This window comes from Chlamydotis macqueenii, chromosome 5 (genome assembly GCF_036417535.1).
Source record: "Chlamydotis macqueenii isolate bChlMac1 chromosome 5, bChlMac1.mat, whole genome shotgun sequence".
Lineage (NCBI taxonomy): Eukaryota > Metazoa > Chordata > Aves > Otidiformes > Otididae > Chlamydotis > Chlamydotis macqueenii.
The window spans coordinates 30,640,306-30,668,094 of record NC_141560.1 but is presented as its reverse complement, the minus strand read 5'-3'; the positions used below and the strand labels follow the sequence as shown (position 1 = coordinate 30,668,094).

The window sequence follows — 27,789 nt, the reverse complement described above, 5'->3', positions numbered from 1 at the left end:
CACTGTAACGCTTGCCATATCCCTCTCAGGTCCCTTCAAAGCGCCTGTTTCTACGAAGGCACCAAACAGCCTTGCTACAGCTGGCTGCGCAGAGCCAGGCAGACGCGTCTGCTCTGCCAGCCTGGCACCAGTTTGCCTGTCTCGTACTGGTTTTCATGGCAACACCTTCATGACTTTCCCAAGACAGAGTAGCTTCAAACCAAAAAACTCAAGCACCACTCAATATCTCTTAAACATAAAACTGAACGTAATGTGCAAAAGTCAATACAAGACAGTTTAGAGGAGGAATTAAGAAGCCTCTGGGAAGAAAGTGTGTAGAAAAGCATCTTAGGTCTGAACAGAGTGCAGGGGCAAGACAGAAACACAAAACCCCTAAGATTAAGGGGATCACGGAAAAGGAAAATGTCAAGAGCAGGGAAAGAAGGACTGCAGTGAGGATGGGTGAATGTATTTTTCCAGTGAGCAAACTGGAAGGCGCAGGGCACTCAACAAGTGCTGTGTAAGGCTGAAAGTTTAATTAGTACCTTCTTCTGTGCTTTTTGATCTTTGCACAAAGCCTTTTTTTCACACAAAGAGGTTTCTGTCGGGCTGTATGGGAAGGACAGCCAGTGTCCCTTGGTTCAGGCATTTCCCATATTTCTCATAATAAATGAGATGCCTCTCCCTCTTCCTCCTGCCTTTTCCTCAGCCTCTGGAGGAAGACATTCCCAGGATGAAACACATTAACCCATGAGAAAATAGTTTCTCTTGTCACCAGATAAGAGGTGACACAAGCTCAGGAAAAGCCGCCATCCACTGGGACCCCGGGTCTGGGTCTGAGCTCCCCTTTCCTGCTGGCCTCCTTAGGCCTGGCTGGCAGGCGAGCAGCAGGATGCCGGCAGCTGGGAGCCCTTGGCCCCTTCCCAACCCCAGCCAGGGCACCGGGAGGGGAGTGGGGCAGTCACCAGTTTATCGCCACCACTGAGCTGAAGATAACGGGACAGACTCACCACTGGCCCTGCTAACCGCACAGCAGGCACCTCCTCTGATGTGCTGTTTGGCTTCCCAGAATCTTCCATTTAAAAATAATAAAAAATAAGCAAGCCCCCTTCTCTCTTAACTACTGCAGCTCTGAAAAAAAACATGAACCGAGGGCTGCAGCAGAAAGTGTGAACCATTTCTGAAAAGCACTGAGTACCCTCTGCATCTGTGGGGAACAGCTTGGGGAGAGACAAACTCAGGGACAGTTTTTAGTGGCCATTGCCAACTCTTTAATTGATCACCAAAGGGGAAAGATGACTGACCCACTCGAGTGAACCCCTAGTTGAGAAGCAAGCCTGCAAGCCATCAGTAATTCCTTCACAAGCTCTCAGGATTTCTCTCTCTGGAGAGAAATGCCAGCAGAAGTTCCTGACATCTGCACCAACTGCGTTGCATAATTTTTGCATTGGAGATGCTCCCGTAGGAGAGGACCATGTCATGAGGGAAGCATCGCCACCTTTATCCTGTGTGGGAAGCATAAAAATGTTTCTGGGATGATCAAAGCTGGAAGGGAGGGAGGGGGATTATGTTCTCACTGCTTCTTTGCTTTGAAACTCCAAAAAAAAAAAAGAATTATTATGAATTACTTACCCAGGTCCTGCTTCCTACTTTGCTATAGGCAGCATATATCTCAATGGATCGCCGAGTCCTCAGATGTATTTATTTTCAATTATACAAAGAGATATTTCACAATGTGCATTTATATGCTACCAGCTATTAAAAAAAAAAAAAGCCCGAAAGCGAGTTGCCTTGATCAGCTGCCTCCCAAAAGGCGGTTGCTGCCATGCCCGCTCGCTCCCGGAGCTGACTGCAATGCCTGCGCTTCACTTTCTGCCCCGGCAAATCAGTTAACATCCTAATTCCTATGAATTCCGAGAGTTTATTTATATTTGAAAGTTCATTTCTGAGAACAGCCGTCCCAGCTAGAAGTTAAACAGTGGATGCCGGCAGCCAGCAAAGAACACGGTTTTAATAAACGCACCCCTGCCTCTCTTCCCACCCATTCATAAGGATCCTGACCATTCCACACCATTCCCCACTCCCGCCAGCGAATACTTCACGCCACACATGCATGTATGCATTGAGCAAAGAAAGCAAAGCAAGTTCTAAAGTGGGATTTTTTGGTTGATTGGTTTGGTTTTGGTTTGGATTTTGGTTTTGTGTTTGTTTTTTTTTTAAGGGGTGAGGTGTTTTGGATTTGTTTTTTCTTTAATTTAAGCCAAGTTTTGCTGAAAGGAAAGGTAGCTACCTGTATTATTTACGCTAGCATTTCAGAGTGAATACAGAGGATACAATGATGCTGGTGAGGGTATTTCCATCTCTCCGCAGATGAGATTTCATCTCTTCCCGCCCCAGTAGCGAGGAGAGGGCGAACACCGGTGAAAGCTTTGCCCCTTCGCTCGGTTTTGAAGAAGGACCAGGTGTTGTGGCGAGGTGACTTGAGCGTTCATTCTCATTTCTTAAGACACCTGGAATAAACGATGCCTAAAATCGGTGTTCGAAAGTTGTAGGCGGGGGGAGCTAGAGGAGGGTGTGGGCAGGTTTGGAAAGGCGAACGGCAAAGGGCCTCTCCGCCGGGCACAGGAGGGTCCTTGTGCCCCTGCTGCCTGCCCGGAGCCGATGGGCCCCTGCGGGCCGGGGCGGCGGGGCGACTCGCTTCACCCGGTCGCTTGAGCCGGCTGAGGGGCGCCGATGCCGGAGGAGCCGGGCGGGGGCCGCGGCGGGGGAGGGGCGGCAGCACCTGCCGGGCCTTGCCCAGCAGTGGGGCCGCCCAGTCCCGCGTTCGCGTCCCGTGTCCGCTCCCACCCCGGCCACCCTCGCCCGCCCCAGTGCTCATGCGCCCCGGGAGAGGTTTAAAGCGGGCGCGGCGGCTGCCGCCGGCTGCACAGTTCCGCGGTGGGGTCGGCAGCCTGCGGTGAGGCGGGCGCGCTGCCTCTCTCTTCTTCGTCTCCGCTCTCGGCTGTCCCGGGGTGCGGGCGCGCTCCGCCGCCATGTGGGTCGTCCCCCTTCTCCTCGGTGGGTACCGCGGGGAGCGGCTGGGGGCCGGCGGGGCGGACGCGGAGCATCCCCCCGACCCGCTCCCTGTCTGTTCGCAGGCGCCTTCCTGCTCTCCAGCCCCGTGCGCGGGAGCGACGGCTCGGGTGAGTTGGCCGCTCTCCTCCCTCCCCGCGGCGGGGTTTGCCCCTCGGGCCATCTCTGCCCGTCCCTCTCCACTGAGGGGTGAGAGCGCCCGCGGCCGCCTGGCCGTGGGTACCGGCTCGGCGTGTCCGGTTGCGGCCGCCTCTCGCTGGGTTCCCCGCCCGGAGCCCCGCGGACGGGACGGGCCGGGCCGCCCTGGCCGGGGAACGGTGCGGATTGCGGGGCCGCTGCCGCCGGGGAGGGCTGCGTGGGAAACGGGCGAGCCCCGCTGTGTCCGTCTCCTCGGGAGAGGGGCGCCGAGGGTGCCTGGGAATGCCTCCGAAGGTGGGGGGTGAGGCTCCCTCCTCTCACGGGTGGAAGAAGAGCTGTGGTGACAAGTGTCCCTGTCACGGGGAGTGCTGATGGCAAGAGTGAGTGGAGGTGTGTTTGCGTGTGTTGTAAAGACATTCACACAATGTGTGTCAATTTGAGGACCTCTGGCATATTTTTGACCGTGGAACTGATTAAAAGCCACTTAAACCTGCCCTGCCATTATTTTGACCTGGAAAGCAAAAGAACACACGCAGGGTGCCTAGCGGGGCAGGGGCTGCTGGGTGCACCATGGACTGTGTCTCTGCTGCTGGAACGTGGGCCATCCCAGAGCCAGAGTCGACCCGCAGGAGCCGTGGGAAGAGGCTGAAGCAGTAACAGGCCAGGAGGACGCAAGCAGTTTCTCTGGCCCTTCCAGTGGAGCCTTTCACCCAGGGAGGGCAGGAGCCTCCAGAAGGCCTGGCCTGCAGAAGGTGAGCGACCTTGAGCTTTTCCGAACAGTTGTTCAGAATATCATGGTTGTTAGGGAGCAGGATTTGCTGTTCATTTTGTGTTCAGTCAAACATTTGGAAAAGTCTTTTGTGCTTAACTGATAACAGCTATATGTCACAAGAGAGCAATGGCTAAAAAAGGGGGGGAAATGCACAGCAAAAGAAAACCTACTCCAACTGCAATCCCTTTCTTTTTTATTCTACAGATCCACTACAGATGAAGTGCCGACAGTCTGTCAGGAAACAAGTGAAAAGTTTTCTGTAATGCTTCCTCCCAGGGTTGGAGAAGAAGCTACTGTAATCTGAAGGTATCTGGAACCAGCTAAAATAACATTACGGCAAATGCCAGTAACAATACTGGCAAAATGGAATATTGGTGCCAGGATGTGTTTGCAATATAAGATGTGAACAGTTACTGGAGATATTGCCTTATTCTGAGCCTAAACTGAGCAGCATTTTGTTATTTAACTAGAAGCTTGCAGGAACTTTTTAATAAAAGTGCATAAATTCTGCTGTTCAATGTAATGAAAGAGCATTAGTTTCTTCAAAAATCTGCTGTATTTAGGCTCATAACTGCTCAGGGACATCTTAAAGGATCTTATACCTTTCCTTATGCTCCCCCTGAAATGCATACAAATACTGCCCTGTTCAACAGTTTTGGTTACCATACATGAGACTGTATGGGTGGGTGAACATCGGCGGGTGCTGGTAAGCAACCTTAAGTTGATCAGAAAAGGGGCAAGTCTCAGACTGTGATACAGAGTGATACAGTCCTGACCAGTCTTTTAAAATCCCATTGCCCTTGTCCAGATCAGGATATGTACCTAAGATTACATGAATTAGAATGCAACCTGTGAGCATGTTTTCCAAAATATAAACAGTTATAGTTCTACTAGTATGTCTTTTTTTCTAGTATGGATAAAGTTTGTGGGAGTATTCCTTGCATAAAATATAAAAAGCAGGTTTGTTTGAGTCCTCGAGATAAAAAAGAACTTTAAGTCTTCTTGTTTTGCAAAGAGACAATGCTAAGTACTAAAAGGTATAAGAAGCATAATAGGGATGTACTTCTCTATTTTGTGACTCAAAGCTATCTTACTCCTAGGAATCCCTATTTTTTTGTAATATTGTACATAGGAGTTTGTTGTTGTTTTTTTTTTCATTTACATAAACAAACTCTCCTTGCCCAAAGCAAAGCATAGCAACTTGAAGATCAGAAAAGCTCAGATTTTAGCTATGAATTTTATTTTTCTGGAGTCCTTTAAGCTAGTGACTCCTGTCAAAAATTAAGCGAGAACTTTTACAGATGGGCATAAGAAGCCACTATTCAGGGTAAATCAGCATACATGGAATGAGGCATCAAAAAAATGGAAACTAATGGATTGACTGAAAGCATGGTTATCGGATGGAAGTTTAAGGAGAGAAGTGAGCCTTTGCTTTTTTTTTTTCTTTTTCAGGTGAACAGTGGTGGAAGACATTCATCCCTACCTTTAAATACGGCTTAAATCAGGAAGAAATACAGTTTCCTGTCTTTGTACTTCGTTTTTATGATGTACCCTGATATAGTGTGTTTCTGTGAGGCTTAAAGAGTGTATGTCTTGACAGAATGGGATGATTTGTGTTTTATTACAGTTCTGAAGGCCTAATTTTATATTGCATAATTCTTCATAAGAATCCAGAATGTGCAGAAGTCGAGGATTGAGTTCTTCCCTGTAAATTACAGGCTTGTCTTTACTTCTTCCAAAAGCACATGGATTTAGACTACTGGATCACATAAGTATCTAGAGCAGTATCTACTGCTCTTGTGTTCTTAAACTACAGTGATTAAAACATACGGGTTTTATCTCAGTTACTTTATATCTAGCCTTTTTGGCAGTTTCTACTATGATGATACATCTTGGGTAGACTAACAAAACCAACCACCTTCTTCAATTTCACTACTAATATCAACTACAAAATTTGAGAGAATGATTAGTATGTAAGCTGGCAAGGAACTATTCTATATCTTCTAGTATTCAGACCTGAGTAGTACGTTTTCCTGTTTGCAATGGACTACTTTTATGGGTTGGATAGTTGATGATACTTTAAATAACAGGGAAGAATAAAATCCACTGCAGAGTTGATATCATAAGTCTTAATTTTGGTATCCAGTACTTACCATTTTGATACTGCACCTAACATTCCTAATGTTAGTCTCAGTTATGTAATTTTAGCTTGTAGAAAACTATACTAAACTACCTACATAGAAAACCAAAAGGAAATGGTTTATTTTAATTAACAGCATCATGTACTTCAAAGTGTGTGTTTTCACTTCTGTGCTGATCCAGCTGAGGTACGAGCTGCTAAAGCCCCTAGCTACAGTATGTGAGCTCTTCACTCCACTCAGAGCAACTTGCTCCCTTCCCTCAGAGCACCCCCCTTACTCATGGCGTAGAGAAGGATCATGACAGTCTTTAGGCTGCCAGTACAGAAAAATCCCATGGCTGGGCTACAATGGATTTCTGTGTTTGCATAGCCAGGGAAAACGCAGCAAGGTTTTGTCCATATGTTGTGTGTCCCATGTCCCTGTCCGTCCCTGTCCCCCCCCCCCCCCCCCCCCCGCGTATATTCTGTGCTATGTGAAATGTTAGTCTGACATATGACTGTAATTAGTAAGTACCTGGTAGTGAGAGAAATGCAGATCTGCAAGTGATAAAGGGTTCATTAAGTAGACATGTCTAATTATTGTCTTTGTATGCACAGCCTGCCAAGGAATTCAGTCAAGCACAGTACATTAGAAATGACGGGCATTAAAACTTCCTGTGGCATCCTGCACTTTTAGAGGCTGGAAAAATGTCGCAGGGTGCATGCAACAATTAGTACTGCAAGAGCAGAGACTAACAGTGATGCTCATTGCAGTGATTCCTCCAAGGATATCCAGTTGCTGTTTTATTCTGATAGTCCTGCTAGTTGTCATTTGGTGGGTATTATTTGATTAGTGCCCAGTAATTAGCTAACACACTTGTAGAACTTTTTTATTAAAGGATTAGGGGACTCAAACAGCAAAGCAAATTGACTTCTTCTAGCATAACACCAATAGTACCGCACTCTTAACAATGAAAATAGGGAGCATCTAGGTATAAGCATGGTGATTCTGCTTGGTTTTTCAGACTTTTGTTTTTAAGGCAAATGTGTAAGACTACACATGGAGAAGATGTGAGTAGGTAAAACTAAGTCCTAAAAGAAACTTCTTAATTTCTTAGGATACTTGAGAATCAGATTAAATCACTTCACAGTGTCTTTCTAAGTAGACAGGTCTTATTGTCTTGAGAAGGGAAAATGAAGAAATATTTACTGCTTGCTTTCTTCTTATTCTGGGCTATATAGACATGTTTAGCATGTTAAAGTCACATCTTTGTGCTGAGAGCAGCAAAAATTTTTCTGGAAGATGTAATTAGGTAGTTTAACATAATTTCAGTATAGTATTAATGATGATTATGTATACTTAAGAGTAAAACTACATGCATGGTCTATGAACACAATGTGTTTGATTTATGCGGTTAGAATGAACAGACACTCTTCTCTGTGCACCTCTGGCTGTAACTGTTCTGCTTTTCTGTTCTAAAGTCAGGGAGATTAGCAGGAGTTATGATCTTTTCCATCTGCTGATGTGGAACAGCATAAGCTCCAAATACTTTGAAATACAAGCAGCTTATGTTGGGGTCAGTAAACACCCTAGGGTGAGAGGGGAAGAGTGGGCAGGGAAGCAGATGAGAGACAGATCACTGATCCCCAAAACATACTCTCCTTGGGATACAGTGCTGTGGAATGCACCAATACATTGGCCAGCTCTCCTCATAATGTTGTGAAAATGTAATACTGAGTGCATATAGAAAAGGTTCTTGCACCTTCTAGTGCTCAATGAGGGCAAGACATGCTCCTAGGAATTTCAGAATAAATATCCAGTCATGGGTTGAACTTGCGATGCTGAATTGATGTTGATCTAAGCCAAAGCTCTAATTTGCTGTGCTATCAGACCAGGTGTCCTGGGTAGCAGAAGGATGGTAGTAAGTATCCAAGGTAATGACCTCTAGGTTTTCAAAAGAAAACATCAATTTGCCAAGTAAAATTATATACTAGTGTAAATCTGTGTCTAAATACCTACATTGCACGCACGCAAGCACAGTGAAAGCTTAATGATGGTGGTCTGAGGAGTGACTTTTAAGGAGAGAAAAAAAAAAGCAGAGTTCTGTGTGAAACATGCTTATGCCTGAGCTGAATAAATAACTTTGTCTCAGTGAGTCTGACTGTCCTTTGCACAATTATAATGATGTAAACTTCATTGCAGTGAATTGATATGAATGTTCTAGATGTTACTATAGTACTGGAGCAAGGAGATGGGCAGTCCCTTTTTTTTTTTTTTTTTTTTTTTTGTCTTACACTGGTTTCAGTAGAGTTTATTGCAGAGACTAAGGGAAATGCTGCTGTCAACCTGCTTCATGAATGCCACGGGAGAGAAGGTTCAGAGTTTCCCAAGTGATTCATAGATGTCCCATGGCTGGAGATTGCTGTGGGAACATGAGTCATTTAATTTCTCTCTTGTGAGAGAAGTGTTCCAGCAGCCCTCAAAGGTCTTCCCCTTGCCCTTCTGTCTCTGCAGTAAACTTACAGATGTGAATTGCTTTCCCTCTGTAATATTCCTTAGATATTATTTTAATATTGTTTTACTGTTGTTTGCTCATTTTTTTTCACCCTTTCCACCTTTTTCTGCCATTTCTTTCCCATAAATAATTTAATGTGTTCTCCCTTGTCATAACTGTACATTTGTAAGCTCCAAAGATGTCTTTACATATGTACTGGAGCATAAGATGAGACACTGTACCTAATTCTGAATTCAAGCATTGCTATAAACTTGAAAACTGTAGAGATATATAAAAAAAAAACCCCAAACATCAACAAAACTTAAGACTTCCAGGTCACAAGTTCTTTTTTTTTCTTTAGCTTCCACTGCTATCACATGCTTTACAAGAGGACTTGACCTTAGAAAGGAGACAGAAGATGTCCTTTGCCCAGCAAACTGTCCTCTATGGCAATTCTATGTCTTTGGGGATGGAGTTTATGCCTCTCTTTCCAGTATCTGTGGAGCTGCCATACACAGGTAAGTCAGATAACTGCTAATCAATATGTTAAGCAAGTTTGTATAGTCTTGCCACACTTCTAAATTTGAACTTTTTGATGCTGTCATAATGAAGATCTCTCTGGACTCTGGGAGACATACTAAGTCAATAGAAGAGAGAACAAGGAAGAAAATAACTTGTAAGCTGCCCAGACATTATCTGAGTTGTGTTTTAAGTGTTTCTGAAAACCACCTTATTAACTGTCTCTGAAATGGCACAACAGCAGACAGGATTTCACTGTAAGATTACTTATGTGTTGCTGGTAGACATGGAAGGATACAGTGTAAATAGTAACTAATTGGAGAATAAAAACAGATTCACTTTCTGACTTTCCTTTACACGACACTTTTTCTGAAATTGCTGAAATCAGTTTAAGCTCCTATGCAAACAGAGCTTCCCATGATTTAACTGAATGTCATCCATAGACTATTGCTTCTAATCTGTTAGTTTTTTGTTGTAGCATTCCTCTTCTGACAGTTGCTTGCTGAGTGTTACTTTACTTAATCATCTCTTAATTAGAGAAGTATCTAGCTGAATTCACTCCTGTATCAAGTTGAAACTAAAGATTAAGAAAAGTATGCAAATAACCAATGTTAAATAGATGTAATTAGAAAAGCAATAATAATTCCATAGGGGAAGGAAAACAGTCTGGCAGAAATCTTATAATCTTATTGAGTTTACTTTTTTTTTTTTTTTCTTTGGAAGGACAGAGATTTAGTTTCTTACTTGCAAGGTAAATTCTCTCCTGGATCAAATTTTAATAAGGAAATGTTGGACAAAACCAGCTGGAGACAGTGAGATACCTATTTCAGATGCCTGTGGAAACCAGACTGATTCCTGACTGTCAGTCTACAGGGAGTTTCAAACTTTGATTTTAATACTTTGAGAAAGCTTTTGGTTATTAAAGGAGGATTTTTTGCTTCATCTATTAACTGGCTGTACAACATGGTATTTGTTCACTTCAACCATTTCACAATATACTTCCTACCACAAAGTAGTTCTGAAACTTTGTAAGGTGTTATGGCTCTTTAAGATAGGACTGACGCTTCAGCAACAGAAATTTGGATTAGACATGAAGAGAAGTCTAACAACAAGGACAGAGACAAGATGGCCTGGGATATTACAGGAACTGCAATAGACAGTGCAGCTGTCAAAAACGGATAGACATCTGTCTAGAATAACTAGATAACTATAATCAATCCTGACTTGAAGCAAAAGTATAAACTAGATCATCCTGCCCAAATTTTTCATATTTAATTTTTGAGAATTCTGTAATTAAATATTATGAATATATTCAAAAGTAAGACTTCATCCTGCATATAATATAAATTAATTGGGTTTCAAGAGATACTCTTGACACAAATTATTATATTGAGGTATCATACTATATTACAGAGACTTTTTAAAATGTCCCATTCCTATGAATATCATTAGCATTTGTAGATTACAGTGTGAGTTATCCAGAATCCCTTTGAGTGTCACTGAACTTCTTAGAACTACATTTATTTAGTGTCTAAGTACATTCATGTTAACTGATACATAAACTACAGCTAAAACAAAAAAAAAAAAATCATGCCATCTTATTATATTTGTATATTCCAGATAAGATGGACTGAAACTGTTCTTAAAAGTTTAAGTGAAAAAGTGTTTAAAAGAAATGGAGGAATACTTTAAATGTTTTCTTATTCCCAAGCAACAGGAAGAAACTCTTTCAGAATATATTGATATGATGCTAAACACTGCTATCAGTGTTTTTTAATTTAAAAAAAACAACTAAGATTTTATAGAAAAATAAATGACTAGAAGATAAAGGAGGAAAATAATTTTTTTTAGTTAACATTCATTGCTTGATACTTTAAATGCTGTAAAATACATGCTAAGCATTTAAAATATTTTTTAGGGGGCTATCATTACTATCCAGAAACTTACTCAAAACGTCAGTTAAAATCCTAGAAATTTTAACAGGACTTGAAAAATTCAGGATGTTTTTATAGTATTTAAACTCCATAGTAAACTGAAACGAAATATTTCTTAAAAATTGGATTTAAGGAGGGGTTTTGAGTGGAAAGTTTGTCTGGAATTTCTCAAAGGCTGTAGAGGAGACTAAGACCTAAGGTACTATAGGGGCAGCTAGAAAGAACTTAGAAGGTATTGTGGGGGTCTGTGTGTATTTGTTTTAAAAGTTTAAGAGTTAGTTTCAAAGATAATTATATGTCTTTGTATTGTTAGAACAGGCTTCCTTTTGATTGTTCTGTGAAAAGTATGAATGCCTCCATTCAGTGTGCCTTAAATGTCTTCATGAGTGCTAAAAAAAAAAAAGTTAAATTTCAGTTCTTCACTTTTCCTAGTTTAACTATATACAAAAAGTCTGTGAAATAATGTCTGGATCAAATGTTTTCCTTTTATCTAAAAAAAAAAAATACATATGGGAAAACTGAGAGACTATAGGTGAGAAATCTTTCTGTTTAGGAGAATTGCTGGTTTTTGGAGACTGCATTTAAGTTTGGGGCTGTTAGTCCTGCCAGCATTTCATACTTAGAGCAGAATTCGTTACGTGTGAATGTTTCATTGGTTTTGCTGCAACTGTTAGCAGCCATAAATACTGGTCCTGGTAAAAAAGGATTGTTGGATGGAGGAGAGGCAATAGCTGTTTAGTTCTTAACTAATTTCAGTGTTGGATTTACAAAATCCAACAATAACATAGAAAAAAACCCCTTGCTTCTCCTCGCTGTCTGTTGCAATGGCTAAGCTCCGTATTGGTGTCAAAGTAACTCCAAGACTATTTTGCTAATAGCTAATCACCATAATTTGCTGTTATTGTGATGTAACTAGATGCCTGCTTTGAGAATTTTGGAAATTTCTTCCAAATAATTGAAAAAAACACTTCTAATTTACAACTAGGTTTGCCCCGTGTTACACTGCACGGTGAGTGCAGCATAGCTCTATACCTGAAGTGCTATGGAGTACGAGGCCTGTGCCTCTGCAGTGAGTGCTGCTATTACCTTACACAAAGCACAGTCAGACAGCTGTCCACCATTTCAAGAAGCATCAGTCTTGGGAGCAGTGCTTGCTTCTTTTCTTAATACTGAAATAATTGTGTGAGCATGGGTCAGTCCCTCCCCTCCACATACACTACAGTTTGTGTGCTGGGTCAATATTGAGGCCCGATTCCTTAATTTTTTATAAACCAAATAATGTTTATTCCTATGAGTAGTTCCATTACTATGAGGCAATTATTAACACAATAAAATACTATGTAGTGCATGTAAAGAATTTAGCAGAATTCAGCAATGAATAATTCCGTATACTACAGATGAATAAGCTTTCTGCTTGTTTTAGTTTGTTATATTTGGCTTTTTTCTCCATATTTTATGTGTAATTACTCTCAGGAAACAGTATTTATTTAATATTGTTCTCTTGCTGGACAGAAGGATAAAAGATTTATTTGCTGGAGAAAGAATGGAGAACCTCCTACCAGGCTGACACTATGCAGGCATGAAGAACTGAGTTAAATCTACCACTGAGTGATTAATTGGATTAATAATCAGAAGGTCAAATGAAGGACTAGGTTCTCACCTTGTACAGTTCTGTTCCAGTGCCAATTCCACTAAACAGAGACCTAGCCTGATGTGGTAGTGTTTAGCTCCTAGATTGGCACGTAAATTTTTTTCATAACCTTCCTAACTACAGAGTGGAACCATTTCTAATTAAATATTGGGGTCCCAAAACTCAAGTGTAACAAAAGCTTATAATGGTATTGCCAAGCTGGCCACGAAGTGACCACACAGATGATGGCCTCTGAGCTGCCCTAGTGTTTGCTAGAAAAATATTGACAAAAATGTTGTCTGGCCAGAGGGATTTCTGAGCAGCTCTAGATCCCCTGGGAAACTTTGGTATAGTGCCTGCTTCTGCTGCTGAGCTTTCTTTCCTGCCAAAAACAGCAGAGGTGCAGAGGAGACAGAGCAGAACCCAGGGAAGAAACAATGGAAAACTTACCCAGGGGAAAAAGGTTTTTCAAAAGGTGAAAATCTTGCGTTTCCCCTTTCTTTTAACAGGAGGGGGTATTTCAGCTTTCCACTGCTGTGTCTAAGATTACTGACTGCAGTTACATCTATAAGGGTCATCTCCCATGGCTGGAAGAGTCTCTTTGTGCTCTAGGCATCAGTTTTGATGCGCAGGCTCCTTGAAAAATCCAAATTAATTCAAAATTCAGCAAAGGCAAGCTAGCCCTGTATCTCTTTCTCTGAGAGGGCAGATAAACAGTTCTTGCACTTTACTTTGAGGAGCTGCATGAGGCTATAAAAAGCTTCAATCCCATCTGCTCATTTACCTCAATTCAGACTTTAAAGTATGCTTTAGATGAAATTCCTATTTTTCACAAGACCTTCCCAAATCTTCTGCTGCTCTTGGCCAGTGTACTTTCTCTCATGACCTATTGTGCAATGAGGTACTGGATTGCTTCCTCATGTATCTGCTTTTCTGTTTAATTTCTGTGCACTTTTGAGTGAAAAATACCATTTAGGTATAAATTCTGATTTGTTATTAACAGTGAAGCTAGGCAAGAGAATGGACTTATAGCTTTTATATAAAGTTGCCGCCAAGCAGCCCTGGGAGTAGCATGGAACAGTGAGTAAGGGAGTGAAAGCTGTTCCTGGAAAATCTGCAGAATTCCAGTTTAATCAAAACAGCCACGGCATGCAAGTCAATCACGCAGGAGCAAAGGGCAGCAAGGAAAATCAAAGCAGATTGTAATGACTTAAATCATTCTGAGGAAATCATTGTTTAAATATCACTGCAGATCTACAGAAGAGGAATCTCACTTTTAAAGTCAATTGTAAATGACTGCAGAAAGGAATTTGCCAATCTCTTTCAGAATACAAAGGCAGATTACTAACAATATGGTTTATTCCCCTTTAGCATATATGAGCGTGCACTCTGAGTAAACTTGCTGGAAGAAACAAGTAAAACAGATAAGATGATTGTAAAAGACAGCTTAAAGGGTTGTTAATTTACCTACAGAACAAAATGTTAAGAAAAGAGGAATAACTTTCATAAAGCTATAGTTCGTGTTGTATTCACATCTAATATCAGCCACCTACTTGCATTAAAAACAGCAGAGCTGTCATATAGATATAGTGTATGTATCTTCAGAAGGCCGTCAAGTTTTATGACTTGTGATGAAATACAGAATCAAATGTTTTCAATAAATAGATAAGGAGCAAATAAATCTATTATGGTTTCAGTGGAAAGCTTTCAAATTCAATGGAGACTATCTAGATTTTTTTTTTTTACCCCAGAGTGATTACATGGCAATCAAAATAAAAAGACCAATAGACAAAGTGGAACAATACAGACAAAAATTGCTCACACTGACTAAAATAAGCTGAAACCGTTGCTTCCAGGAAAAATTCTTAGGCTGAGCTTTCAGTGTGAATGTGTTCCTGAGTTTAATTTGTCCAGTGCTCAAAGTTGCAAGTCCACAACAAAGGAATGGGGAAGAGATATTAGGCTCCTCTTGGGACCTGACTTGGGCATAGATCAGGTTTGCTGAGGCAAGTAGTTTCACTGGAATTGCAAGTATAAACTTAAACTAGAAAATGTTCCAATGAAACACATACATTCTGTTTCTGACACATACTTTCTTATCCGTTACGACTGAGACACTAGTGAAGGCCTGAATGCCAAAGAGAACCAAGTACTGGAGCAGAAAACTATGTTCCAATTAGACTGAAATATTCTAAATACATTAATGTGTTGATTTTCCCAAAGATAATTTTGCCTTACTGAATTTTTCTGTCATTCAAAATAACCACTTAGAGGCTCTAGTCTGATTTTTCTCTCAGTGCTTTTTAAAGAACTTTAAAGGGCTGTTTGTATTTGCCCACTTTTTTATAACGTGATTTTAAAGTCATTCAGGGTAACTTTACTAAAGCTCCTCTGTATATGTACTGTATACAGTATTCTAGGTGAGAAAATATCTATATATTTTGATACTATCATAACATCCTAGGCTACAAGAATTAAATATATATAACTACAGTTCAATTCAGAAATGTAAATCACATCCATGAATGACGAATGTATTTTAACAGCAGTCCACAAGGACACAAGGATTTATGTGGAAGCTGCCTTTGCCACAGATACCCAGAGCTTTTATTACCAGAAATACATGCAAGGTTTTCTAAACTCTGGTCTTGATTATTCTACTTTTGTAATGTTTTAAATCAGATGAAGCCAGGACCTCTCTTCAAGCAGGAAGCCAAACAGATAAGAAAAATAAATGCAGAGGTGCACATTGCTGTGTTTAAATAGCCTTGAAATGGTTGGTTGTCTCCCACAGCACTGTACCTGCCTAAGTACTACAGAGCAGTAAGCTTTTACTCCCTCTTAGAGAAGCTCAGCATGGAATTTTGTCCTCTAAAAATAGTAATTCTTCTTTCAGTAGCACATAAAAAGAGATCTGAACAGTTCTGATGCCTATTATTGTCACTTGAGGTATCCAAGCCTCTCTGCCTGCAAAAACAATGAAGTTCTCTTGAGGCTGCTTTTAACCCTGAAGTGTCCTGAATGCAGAAATCTGTTCTCCTGCTGGGTGTTCACACAATCCTCAGTCCATAGGCATCAGCAAGCTTTTCAAACCAGCTATTCCTTCATTTGTCTCAGGTGGCGGGACAGATCTGGTAGGCAATCTCAAAATCTGTTTGTTGAATCATGAAATGAAACTCAACAAGGGAAAAACACAGAAGGCCTTCTCTAAGAACTAGACTATGACATCTAAAAACTTGTGTAGGATCTGGGTGTTTTAGGTTCAACTCTCTTCTCAGTTTTGGAAAACTTCCTCCATAGATTTTTACTACAAGTGTTCTTGTCACTTCTGTGTTTCTGAACTGACTCTTCTAGTAAGGCATTAAGGAATATAATACTCTTATAATACTGAATATTAATTTATAAGATATTTTAATCATTAAGCTTCTTGGTATTTCTTCTGATTTTTTTTTTAATTAATCCATTATAACTGTATATTAAGGATGTGTTGTGGTATGCTTAAACTAATGAAGATAGCTAAGACTTGCTAATTATTACCAAAGTATTCCAAATTCTGAAGATGCAATTTGGTACGTTACTCTCCATCCCTGTCAGTGAAAAATCACACAGCTGAAATTGCATCTCCTGTTGATACACTATTTCCAAGCCTAGACTGAAAGCAATCCGGAATCTTACATGGATTGCATTAGTAACTTGCATTTAGTTATTTCTCATTCATTTCAGGTTTCACATTTAATGTTTACTACAGGTGAATAGGAAGAATAAGATGCTTTAGGCTCTGTTCTTGTAATTATCAGTAACCTGATGGCTGCTGTCAATAACGCCTACCATTTCTGATTTCAGCCTGTAGTTGCGTAACAGGATATCCTACATATCCATTACTACTATAAACAGCAATTTTTCCTTCCGGTTTTCTTAGCTTTGGTCATTTTATAGCTAAGCACACCAAATCTTGTTTCAGGCACAAATATTCATGAGGCATAATGGGCTCAAATACGTTCTGCTGGAGCTCCTTCCTTTAGGAATTGATATATCCTCGAAACATCACGCTTCTGCATCAGTCTGAACACTGACAGAATTTTAGAATTTCCTGACCTTTTTTGCCCAAGTGTGTGTCGTGCTCTGCAGAATAGTTTCTTTTAAAAGTCTTTTCAGCAATTTATAGCTTGTTTTAGCCTGAACACAACCACCTGCTTACATGGCATCTTTTTCAGGAGGCTAGTGTCCAATGTACTAATAATTGTTTAATTGCATTGCATTTTTCTTGTGATTAAACTGTCTGATTTATAACGACTCTTTTTGTATCTCAGCGGGGTGATCACCAGTGCAGGAGGAGCTGTAAGGGTACAGACTCTCCCAGGACAGGAAAACTACCCTGCTGTAAATGCCAATGGGATCCAGTCTCAGGTGCTCACTAGATGGGCTTCGTCTTTCTCAGTGACTCGTAGGTGGATTACACTTTTTCTTTTGCAAGCTATACTTGAAATATTAACAGAATTCCAGGAAACTTCTTCAGTGCTCCTGTATGCATTAAAAAAAAAACGTGATTGCCATCTGAAGTGTAGTAAGAAAAGTTTTCACTTTTAACTCATTATTTTATCTTCATTTTCCTACAATGTCCTTAAAGCACTATTCCAGCTAGACCACCTAGTCTGTAGCAGAAGCCAATGCATAAAAATGGATCACGGTTATTTAGAATATAATGGCATCATCGCAGGCAGTTGACAGTGCAGCTCCACAACAGTTTAAGCTGACCTAAGTCAGTGCTTTGGTCCTGCTGTTGTGGTCCTGTCCTCCTAAAGCTTCCAGCCCGTAGTTTTATCCCTTCTCTCCCCCTGCCTGCCTTCGCATGGGCAGTAGCGCCTGTCAGAGCCTTCAAAGGGCTTGTACAGCATTCCCTGCAAACAGACCACTGGCCCTCCAAAAATAGGAATAATATCAACTTAGATGCGATGTGGTCCTTAAGCTACAGTGTGACATGGTGGTTTTTCCACAAGTTTTTGTCCACGTCCAATTCAAATCAGTTATCACGCACTGCCATTTGGGTGAGCTTAAAACACCCTCATAAAAATGTATAAAGAAGCCTGCTGGTTATAGATGTTGTTGCTGTTTCCAAAAATACCAAAGTGTATGTGTTTTCTCATGTATTCTTTCCAAGTCTGGGAAACAGATCTCTCTAATGTGTTCCTATTGTTTACATAGCTAAAATTCAGCCTATTATCTCTAAGATACTAGTTCTAAGAAATTGGAATTATAGGTGCTTTTGGTAAGAGTGTAAGTGAAATCCACTTCTCCAGATCAAGTCCTGAATTTGTATGCTAGAAATAATGGCTACTACAGCTCAAAACCTCTCATCAGCTAATTGTATGCTGTAATTACTCATCAGCTGCTATTGTTTCAATGCAGAAGCTGAAAGGAGAAGTTCATTACCTGTAAAACAAGAAGTGCAATACTGTGTTACACCAAATATCTGTCTAGGCCTGTGTCCTGCTCCCAGAGTAACTAATGGCAGATGATGAAGAAAGGTTATTGGAAATGTAGTATTCTTGTAATTTCATCTAAATACACTAAAATACAGTAAATTCATTCTTCCATATTTTAATAGGTACCCAGAACACAGCACTCGAGGCAGTTGGACGATCGGTATCAACAGCACGTCCTTCTACGGGTATGAGATCTCTGCCACAGGGGAAGCCTCCTGGAATAAGACATGCTGCAGTGCATGAATCCCTGGCTAAAATGCTATGTTTCGTAGGATTAATTTATTTTTAAAGAAGTAAACATGTATACACTAACCTGTTTTTGCAGTATATCTCCCATCAGCAAAACGAGGAATCATTTGTAATTGGGTAAATTTATTCTGATTTCAGTAGTGTTCATGTATATTAAAAAAAAAAAAAAAACAAACCACCCAAACGTGAATGAATTTGGAAAAGTAATACAGATAATATAAAGGAAGGAAAGCGTTCATGAGCTCTTGTGATATTAATTCCTATTAAGTGACAGAGAAGACAGAGATAATGTATTCCTTCTTACAGAACTACTCAGCTGAGTGCTATCAGGACTTACATAGCAGAAATTTAGATGTTATGGGAAATTCTCCACAAAAAAAAATGCTGCCAGTAAAAGGCTAGATCAGTTTCTTATGAAAGTTAGTGGTATGTAAATACTAGACTTGGATTTTGTTTGTGAATAGACCCTTTGCTTTCCAGTTTCCAAAACATTAAAACTGTGCACTCTACAGCACAGCACAACTGAGAAATGGAAGCACTTGGGATCGTGAGCTACAGCAATCCACCCAGCTTTCCATGTTTCACTAATCAGCTAGGCAGGTGTAGAAAGGAAGGTTAAACTGTTTCATTTGAAAAACAATATTCTCTAAGAAGCGAATCAGTAGCAGTGCAAGTTTAATTATTAAACCAATTGATATTTCTTAATGCAGATAGATTGCAACGTAATTCTTGAAGTCTGAGCTTTTTCTGTTTCAGTTCTGTCTGTTCATCTTGTTGTTCTTAAATGATCCATGCTGTTTCTTTCACTGAAGGTAAAAGACCAAAGAAGCCACTTGATAAAAAGGCTGGAAACAAAGGTAGGAACCCACAGATTTAATTTTTACAAAGCAAAATCCTGATGTTTACTTGGTGTTAAGTAAGTGTGATTATTTTGGATGTTCACAGACTGTAAAGCTGATATTGCATTTCTCATTGATGGAAGTTACAACATTGGCCAACGTAGATTTAATTTGCAGAAGAACTTTGTTGGAAAAGTAGCTGTGATGTTGGGAATTGGTACAGAAGGGCCTCATGTTGGAGTTGTACAAGCCAGGTAAGAACTGATCTATACAAAATAAAACTGAGTGATTAATAAGAAAAATCAATTAACATATCACTCCCTATTTTGCAGAACAGTATTCACTCAAAAATGGCAAATTAATAGGTAGAGAAAGCAAAGTCTTTCCAGCTGTAGCACTATTTGCTCTGTGCTACATGGAGATGTCCATGTGAGAAGACATGAAAAATATGATCATCTTCTGCCTCTGTGATATTTGATAATTGGATATAGAGAGCAGCTGGACTTCCCACAGCCCATGTGCTGCTGACAGTTTTGTAGCTCATCTTAGTAAAACAACAGAAAGTATTCTGCAAAGGAGAGATGACTTTTAAAAAAAAAAATTGTCACAAATGGCTATGTGCATGTGCAAAACAAAAAACTGCATTTGCCGACCTATAGGTTGCTAAAGCTAATATTTTCAAATTGTAAATTATAACTTTTTAATTTTGAGACTATTCATGCTACTATGTATGTTTGCAGGCTGCAAAACAGTCTGAAAGCCACTGCAACATTCAACACCTCAGTAAAAGGGGTTTTTGGAGCCACAGCTCAGTTGGCTAGTGCTCAGAAGTAGCAGTTCTCCAAGGCTTAATCACTTTCACTATTGGTTCAAGAATAAAGCACCAAGAAGCCTTTAACTCTCTTATTTCAAGAAGATGAAACATCCGTTAGATTAACACAGGGTTTCTCTATTGCATCTTTCATCATTAAAGTGTGTTCCTCTCCCCTGGCTTTAGAGAACTGCAGAGTAAACAGCTGCATCAGATTTAGTGGCCTAGGCTGGCGTTGTAGTCACTAGACCACATGCACGGCACAAACCATCTGAACCGCTTTGGATGCCTCTTTTAGGATGTGATGAATTCCATGCATTCCATTTCACAGGAATTTTTTATAAAGAAGGTATTTCTCGTACGAATAGTAGAAAAGCTGCCGATTTTCAATAACACAAATACATTTAGTTTAGCATTGGGCATGTTCAATTTTTTTCCTGTATGTATTTTCAACCTAATGTTTTCAGCTGCTTGATAAGCCCACGAATCAGTCTGTTTTTAATTTACCCACCCAGGTAAATAATTCCTCTTGCTGAGGAGTGAGAGAATTATTAAGCAAGGAGCATCTTCTATTTTAGTAATTAAAAATATAGAAAAGAGTGTGACCAAAACCAAAATTATCCAAATTGTATTTTAGCTTGCCATAGCGGTATGAAAAGTGAACTACATACTTTATTACTCTGTTTTATTTTTACACAGTGAACATCCAAAAATTGAATTCTATCTGAAAAACTTCACTGCTGCAAAAGAAGTTTTGTTTGCCATAAAGGAATTGGGGTTCAGAGGAGGCAATTCTAATACAGGTGAGTTCATAGTTCCATGCAAATGGAAATTACTTCTTTACATATTTATCTATATGTGTGTGTATATATCTACTGCAGTTCTTAGGATTCAGTTAGGTAAGAAAGTGTTTTAAATGCCACGCTTATTTTACTCAGGTTCAACATTTTTCCACTAGAACATTGCCACATCTACATTTAATTTCCAGAAGTTAGTTACTTATTACACATTTAATTAGAGAAGCGCAAATATAACTTTCTGCGTTTAAATAGTAATTGTCTTTTCACTAGTAACAGAGTGATATCTTGAGACAAATTTATATCTAAAAGGCCTAGCATTTCTTTTGTGTTGAGTGGCTAATTAAAGAGTTAAAATATTAACTTGGAATAAGTAGTAAGTGGTTATGAAGAGATGTTTGCCAAATGAGGAAATGGAACATTTCAAATATGTTGCGTTTCACAAGCTAAAGTTAGGTGGCTCCTCAACTTTCTTCCTTCCAATCTATTTGGCAGGCACTAATATATCTACTTGCTAATACAAAACTACACCTGTGGGTGAGAAAACACCAGTGATTTCTTTCTCAGCTTTATCTTTTTGTTATTTTGTGGGTATGGCTTGGTTTTTTGGAGGGTGGTTTCTGTTTGTGTTTTTGTGGTTTTTTTTTGTTTTTGTTTTGTTTTGGTTTTGGTTTTGGGGTTTTTTTTTGTTTTTGTTTTTTTTTTTAACTTATGGGTTGCTCAGGCTTCATTATTATCAAATTTCCTGGGATGCTTTTACGCTCGGTGAGACCTGTGATAACAACAGAAATCCAGCGCAGTTTCGTGCAGGGAACCGGTACCAAAATGTTATCACATTCGTTCTTCATGTTCTTTTTTCTGTTCAAAACTAGGGAAAGCTTTGAAGCACACTGCTCAGAAATTCTTCTCTTTGGAAAACGGAGCACGCAAAGGAATTCCCAAGATCATTGTAGTGTTCCTAGACGGCTGGCCCTCAGATGATTTAGAAGAAGCCGGCATAGTGACCAGAGAATTTGGAGTCAATGTATTCATTGTATCTGTAGCAAAACCCACAACAGAGGAGCTGGGAATGGTACAGGACATTGCTTTTGTTGACAAAGTAAGAGAGAAGAATACTATTATACTTCTTCAGTCATGGGTATATTCTAGAGAATTTACTTCATGCTAAAATCCTAATTGACTAATTCCTAATATTTACTTCTCTCCAATAAGCCAATTAAATTATCCCTGCTAGTAAGTGATTTAAAAGAATCACACTGGGAAACCTAAAGAGGCACTGTTATTTTATCCTGCTAAAGGGGCTACACAAAGGGTAACAAAGTGCTGTCACCATCTTCCCAGTTCAGAGTCTTGGCCAAGCTGTAGCTCCTGGACTTTGCAATTACATTAAGATTCTCAGAGTAGAAGAATCCCCTATCCTAGGTATGGTTACATGTGTCATAAGCAATGAGACACAGCTATGATACCTGCTATCCTGAAATGGCAGATGGGGAGGCATATCTTTCAATACCTGCTCTATGGATGGTTCTTTACTTACTTTCATTACAAACAGGACAGAAAAGATTGAAAAAAAACACCACATCTTAACAAGTTCACATGCAAGCCATTTATCTTGGGTGAAAAGTTTTGGATCTAGCTCCATATGAGTTAGAATAGGAATTCAAACACAGATCACCTACTCTCGCGTAAACTTTCTAATCGCTAGGTCTTTACTTACTCTCTAGTGAGAAAACCTCATTTTCCACAGGGACATTTTAGATGCCTAATTTCAGCATAAATTTCATAGCTTAGGGCATGAACAGAACGAAGCACTACAGCTCTGCTGCTTCTAGGCACAAGTGAGCTTGCTGCTGATCCCAGTGGTACTGCAGGCAGGTCCAACTCCTATGTACTCATAGGCACAGGTGACCAAGGCCTGCCCTCTCCTTCTGTATCTTGATCTTAGCCAAATTCGTTACCACCTTGGAGAGCTGATTTTAAATTTAACTCCTTTCTTAATTACCTTGCACTTAACATGCATTTTATGGAAGCCAGAGAAAAAAGAAATTTTACTTGAATGACCTGGAGTTATATTTCTACCCAACTGGATGTCATTATGACATTATAGATTTAAAAAATAAAGGGCTTATAAAGTTCAAAGGGAATACACAGAGCCTAATGTTCAATGGATAAGTGAAAATACAGAACTTTCAATCCATTGGATATGCAGTAGCATGACTTAGTTAACTTTCAAAAAACGTGATTATAATTTCCAGTTATTACAGTTCTTATGAATAAAGTTAAATTATCTGAAATTTCAAAAGGTCGAGGGCAGAGTTGACTTTATGATTGGATAAAATAAGCTATATTATGGCTTTCACTGACTTCAGCTGCAGCTATTTGTCCTTAATTTCTTTAAAAACAAACAGGTGAAAAACCCACCCCAAACTCCCACCACCAGGCTCTGTTTCTAACCTACCTTTGAAAAAAAAATCATAGATGTCTGATTATGATCCATACAGCCACTATGTCAGTATTCACCTGTTGACTTTGTTTTCAAACAGGCTGTCTGTCGAAACAATGGCTTCTTCTCTTACCAAATGCCCACCTGGTTTGGTACTACCAAATATGTGAAACCTCTTGTCCAAAAATTGTGTTCACACGAGCAGATGTTGTGTAGCAAGACATGCTACAACTCCGTCAACATTGGTTTCTTGGTAGATGGTTCCAGCAGCATTGGAGACAGCAACTTCCGCCTTGTGCTTGAATTCATCAGCAATGTTGCAAAGGCTTTTGAGATCTCTGACATTGGTTCCAAGATCGCAGCTGTGCAGTTCACATACGATCAGCGTACGGAGTTCAGCTTCACAGACTACACCACCAAAGAAAAGGTCCTCTCGGCTATCCGGAACATTCGCTACATGAGCGGTGGCACTGCTACTGGTGATGCCATTTCTTTCACAACCAGAAATGTGTTTGGGCCAGTGAAAGATGGACCTAACAAAAATTTCCTTGTTGTTTTGACTGATGGTCAGTCTTATGATGATGTTAGAGGACCTGCTGCTGCTGCACAAAAAGCAGGTAAGTGACGTACCTTTAAAGGCAGCATAAGTGAATTGATCCTGTTTATGCTGTTTTGTAAACTCATATGGAGCAAGATTTTAAAGTTTTGAAATACAGCCCCAGTGAGTGAATAAAGTATCTGTACATGTTTTAAATTGAGGAAAATGTGAGCTCCAAGGAAATGTGTTTCCATTAGGATCAAAAATCAGTGTTGTGGACCCGGGTGTAAGTGGACTCACTCCTAGCAGCTTAGTTAAAACTGTACACTCAATCTTATTTTTCCTGAACAGGAGAGAAATGAGTAGATTAAAAATAAAGAGCCACGTAGTGAATCTCCAGCCAATGATGCCATTCAGTATGGCATTACTCCTGCACTCCATCATCATCTAGGAAAGAAATAACCAGTTTTGGCCAAAAAACTTATTGGGCTGTGGATGCTTGAAAACACTAAGCATACACAAAGGATCCAAATTTTTCTTCAAAATAATTTTAATGCAATTTTAATTTGTGTTTCAAGACTGACATCGTAACTGCTATATTTTGTATGTCACTATAAAAACACCTAAGACACTAGCTCTAAGATAACCCATATTTCCTTCAGGGTTCTTACCAGGACATATATAATTCTTTATATTTAGTGGTAAAATCTAATAATCTTTGACAGACTGCAGGTATTGAAACATGCTTTTCTGATCCAGATTAATTAACGGATGTAGAAATGGCTGTTTTACTTGTATCTATAGGCAAAAAGGTCTTAACTATATATTTTTTTCTTACTGTATTTTGACACTGTAGGAATAACAGTCTTCTCTGTCGGTGTTGCCTGGGCACCCCTGGATGATCTGAAAGACATGGCCTCTGAACCAAGAGAATCTCATACTTTCTTCACTAGGGAGTTCACAGGATTGGAGCAGATGGTTCCCGATATTATCAGAGGCATCTGTAAAGATTTTTTGGACTCTAAACAATAAAGCAAAAATCTGCTGTTGGATATTACTGCTTTGAAACTAAAAATCATGAAACTGAAATGGTCCTAAAATACAGATTTTTATTCTTATATATACTATCATAAGGCAAGGGGAGAAGAAGGGCTACTTCTTGTTTCTGTAGTCAGCCAACGATTCTTGTGAGCTTGTTAGAAGTTGTACTTAATACTGGAACACAGAATTTGGCCAAGAGCTATGATTTTTCAACATGTACATAGTATCCCCAAGTTTAAAGCTATGCATATTGTGCACTTAAGGCTATCAGATATCAGCAGAGGAAACAAAACAGCTCTGACATTTTTTGCTGTCACTCACTAGATGTCTTCTTACAAGTTAAAAATAATATCATTTTTAATACACAGTACTATCTTCTATAAGCCTCTGTAGCTTACAATATGTATCTTTTTGAGGAGTTCTGATAGTGTGAAGTACTTCCAGTGCTTCAGCTGCGCAACATCCATTATTGGCAGGCAGTTTAAGAACAGGTATGACAGACTGTAGTTAAACAGTATTTTTATTAGTTGGGGTTTTGCTGTAGTGAATGATACTGCCATCTGGTTGGCAAAGTTTACACCAAAAGACATTTAACTTCTTCCCACAGATTTTTGTGGAACTATGTTGTTTGGTTCTTTTGGCACAGAGTTGAAAGGTATTTAAGGCACAGTAGTGCTTTTTGAGAATCTGGATCCTATTAGCTGATACTACTGCTTCCTATACCACTGAAATCAATAGTGATATTCCTAATATATCTGATAACTGGATTTATTCCTGTCTGCTGCCTTGTACTGTGTTGATTTTACAACGTGGTTATTGGCTAGACAGTTAGAGACAGGAATCTTGGGCAAAGAGATTGAATTAGACAATGCACTGGGAACTGAAAGCATTCAAATTAAAATCCAAAGGTATCGCAAACCTTGAAACATACCGGATTTATATCAGATTATAGGGTTAGAGAAGAAGAAAGTAGGCAAACATGTAAGTGGGATTCAGTAGCTCACAGAATAACAACTTTCTAATGCTAGTAAAAACATCTTTAAAGATGTGTGAGATTCTCTGAGGATGAAAGAATAGTTTCCTTGAAAGAAGGCTTTAATTTTATTACATACCTATTTGATATTTTGTTGATATGTTGATATTTTTATACCTACATGGATGTGGTTAAAATGATGCAATATTTCACTGAGTTATTCCAGATTCCTGGAGTGAATAACAGACTTCAACTATTCTTTAGAAAGGAAAGGTTTTTGCAAGCAAAACACACAGTAGAAAACAAAACAGCACTTCCGCTATCAATCTAGAGTTTCCCTTTTTTCTCCCTCCCCCACTATTGATTGTAAAATTCATAGCAGTTTTGGAGTGGCACAGAAGGGATTGTATTCATCAGGCTTTTGTTGTGCATTTTTTAAATAACTTATGACTGGCTATATATTACACTAAACATGAATGGCAAAGATGCCTTCTTTTTTTTCTATTAATTGTTATCCTTAATTTTGTTATGTGTTTATAGATAAGAGTATTCAGCTATTGCTGTATAAATTCATATGTGATATCAACTTTGTGCAAAAGTTTAATTCATTTAGTTTATAAACTTTTTATAGAAATATATATTGCAAGAAAACTGGACTGCTGCTATCTGGTTTAATATCCTGTAATATAAAAGTCTTTTTATGATGAATGTCATGTAGTTTAGCCTGAGTAAGTTGCAGCTGATGCTTCTGGTCTGCATTATCTTAAATCCTAATTTGCAAAAGAAAAAATTCTAAATAATCCTCCAAAAGCAAGGACTCTATTTATACAAGTATTTTAATTTGGTTGAGTCAATATCAAAGTTCTAGTCATTGTTCATACTAGGTACAATCCTAACTGAATCTTCTGAATATAAATCACACACTAGCCAGTAGAATCACATTTACCCTCCCACTTGTTTTTACTGTTGCAAAGAAGGAGGCAGCTTTACTCGTGCCATTCAATTCATCAAGGAAAAAGCAGGTGTGTATCTCTGGGATACTGAAATCTGCAGAGCTGAAAGTCCAAACATTTCCACTTCACAGGAATGGTGATGACACATTACTTGCACCCTTCATACAGCCCGATTACACTGGGGTAGGACTGGTGGGTACAGAAAATACTTTTTTAAAATAGAAAGTTTATGTGGAAGCAAGCATTTGTGAGCACAGTTTTGATCTGGAAAAAATCATTGCTGGGATATGGATAAAAGGTTTGAGACCTGGTGAGATGCTGAGCCAGGGTGGAAAGGACATGGACTGTGCTGTAAGTAGAAGGTAAGTTTGGAGGAAGAAGAGCACAGTAGAGGGTAGCAGATGTGATCTGAAGTTCTGTTTTGGGTAAGAAGGTAGGTAAAGCTACAGTATGAGGGTTCAGTTTTATGCTGCTGGACCAAGCAGTACAAAGAATGTGAACAGAGCTGCAGCTGCCATCACTTGTGCAAGCTCCATTTGGCAACATTGCTGCAGGTATTAGGGCTATCAATCACAAACATGGCCTGCAGTGGGACCTGTCGGTTCTCTTCTCTAGTGAGACTGATTAAAACCTTTATGATGAAAACCATGGCGTGGCAGCTGGACTGGATGATCTTTAAAAGGTCCCTTCCAACCCAAACCATTCTGTGATTCACTATGCCCTGTTTCCCTGAAAACTACTGTCAAGGCTCAGGAGACCTCGGATTTGCAGCCCCTCTGCTGATGACATACTACCGCACATTAAAAAAAAAAAAAAAAAAAAAAAATCCTTCACTCAGAAAAGAGTAGAAGATTCTAAGCTTAGTGGTTTAGGTAACTCCCAAAGCTGTTCCTGAATTTTACATTAAATAGCATTTAACATAGTCCAAAACTCGTCCTTCCCAGTGGAGCTCCCAAAGCAATCTAAACTTACAAAACTCTATTCATTTGCTATCCTAAAGAAAT

At 39.6% G+C, this 27,789-nt stretch overlaps 1 protein-coding gene across 1 annotated transcript; it reads left to right on the top strand.

Annotated features, from left to right (window-relative positions):
- Window positions 1-2,864: 2,864 nt before the first annotated feature.
- Window positions 2,865-26,488, top strand: COCH (cochlin). The gene is made up of 11 exons (XM_086748697.1): window positions 2,865-3,036; window positions 3,117-3,161; window positions 8,937-9,093; window positions 16,969-17,102; window positions 18,264-18,326; window positions 19,203-19,247; window positions 19,336-19,483; window positions 20,740-20,843; window positions 21,710-21,936; window positions 23,381-23,897; window positions 24,675-26,488. The coding sequence occupies exons 1-11, from the start codon at window positions 3,012-3,014 to the stop codon at window positions 24,848-24,850; spliced, it is 1,641 nt and encodes a 546-aa protein (XP_086604823.1). The 5' UTR covers window positions 2,865-3,011; the 3' UTR covers window positions 24,851-26,488.
- The last annotated feature ends 1,301 nt before the right edge of the window (window positions 26,489-27,789 follow it).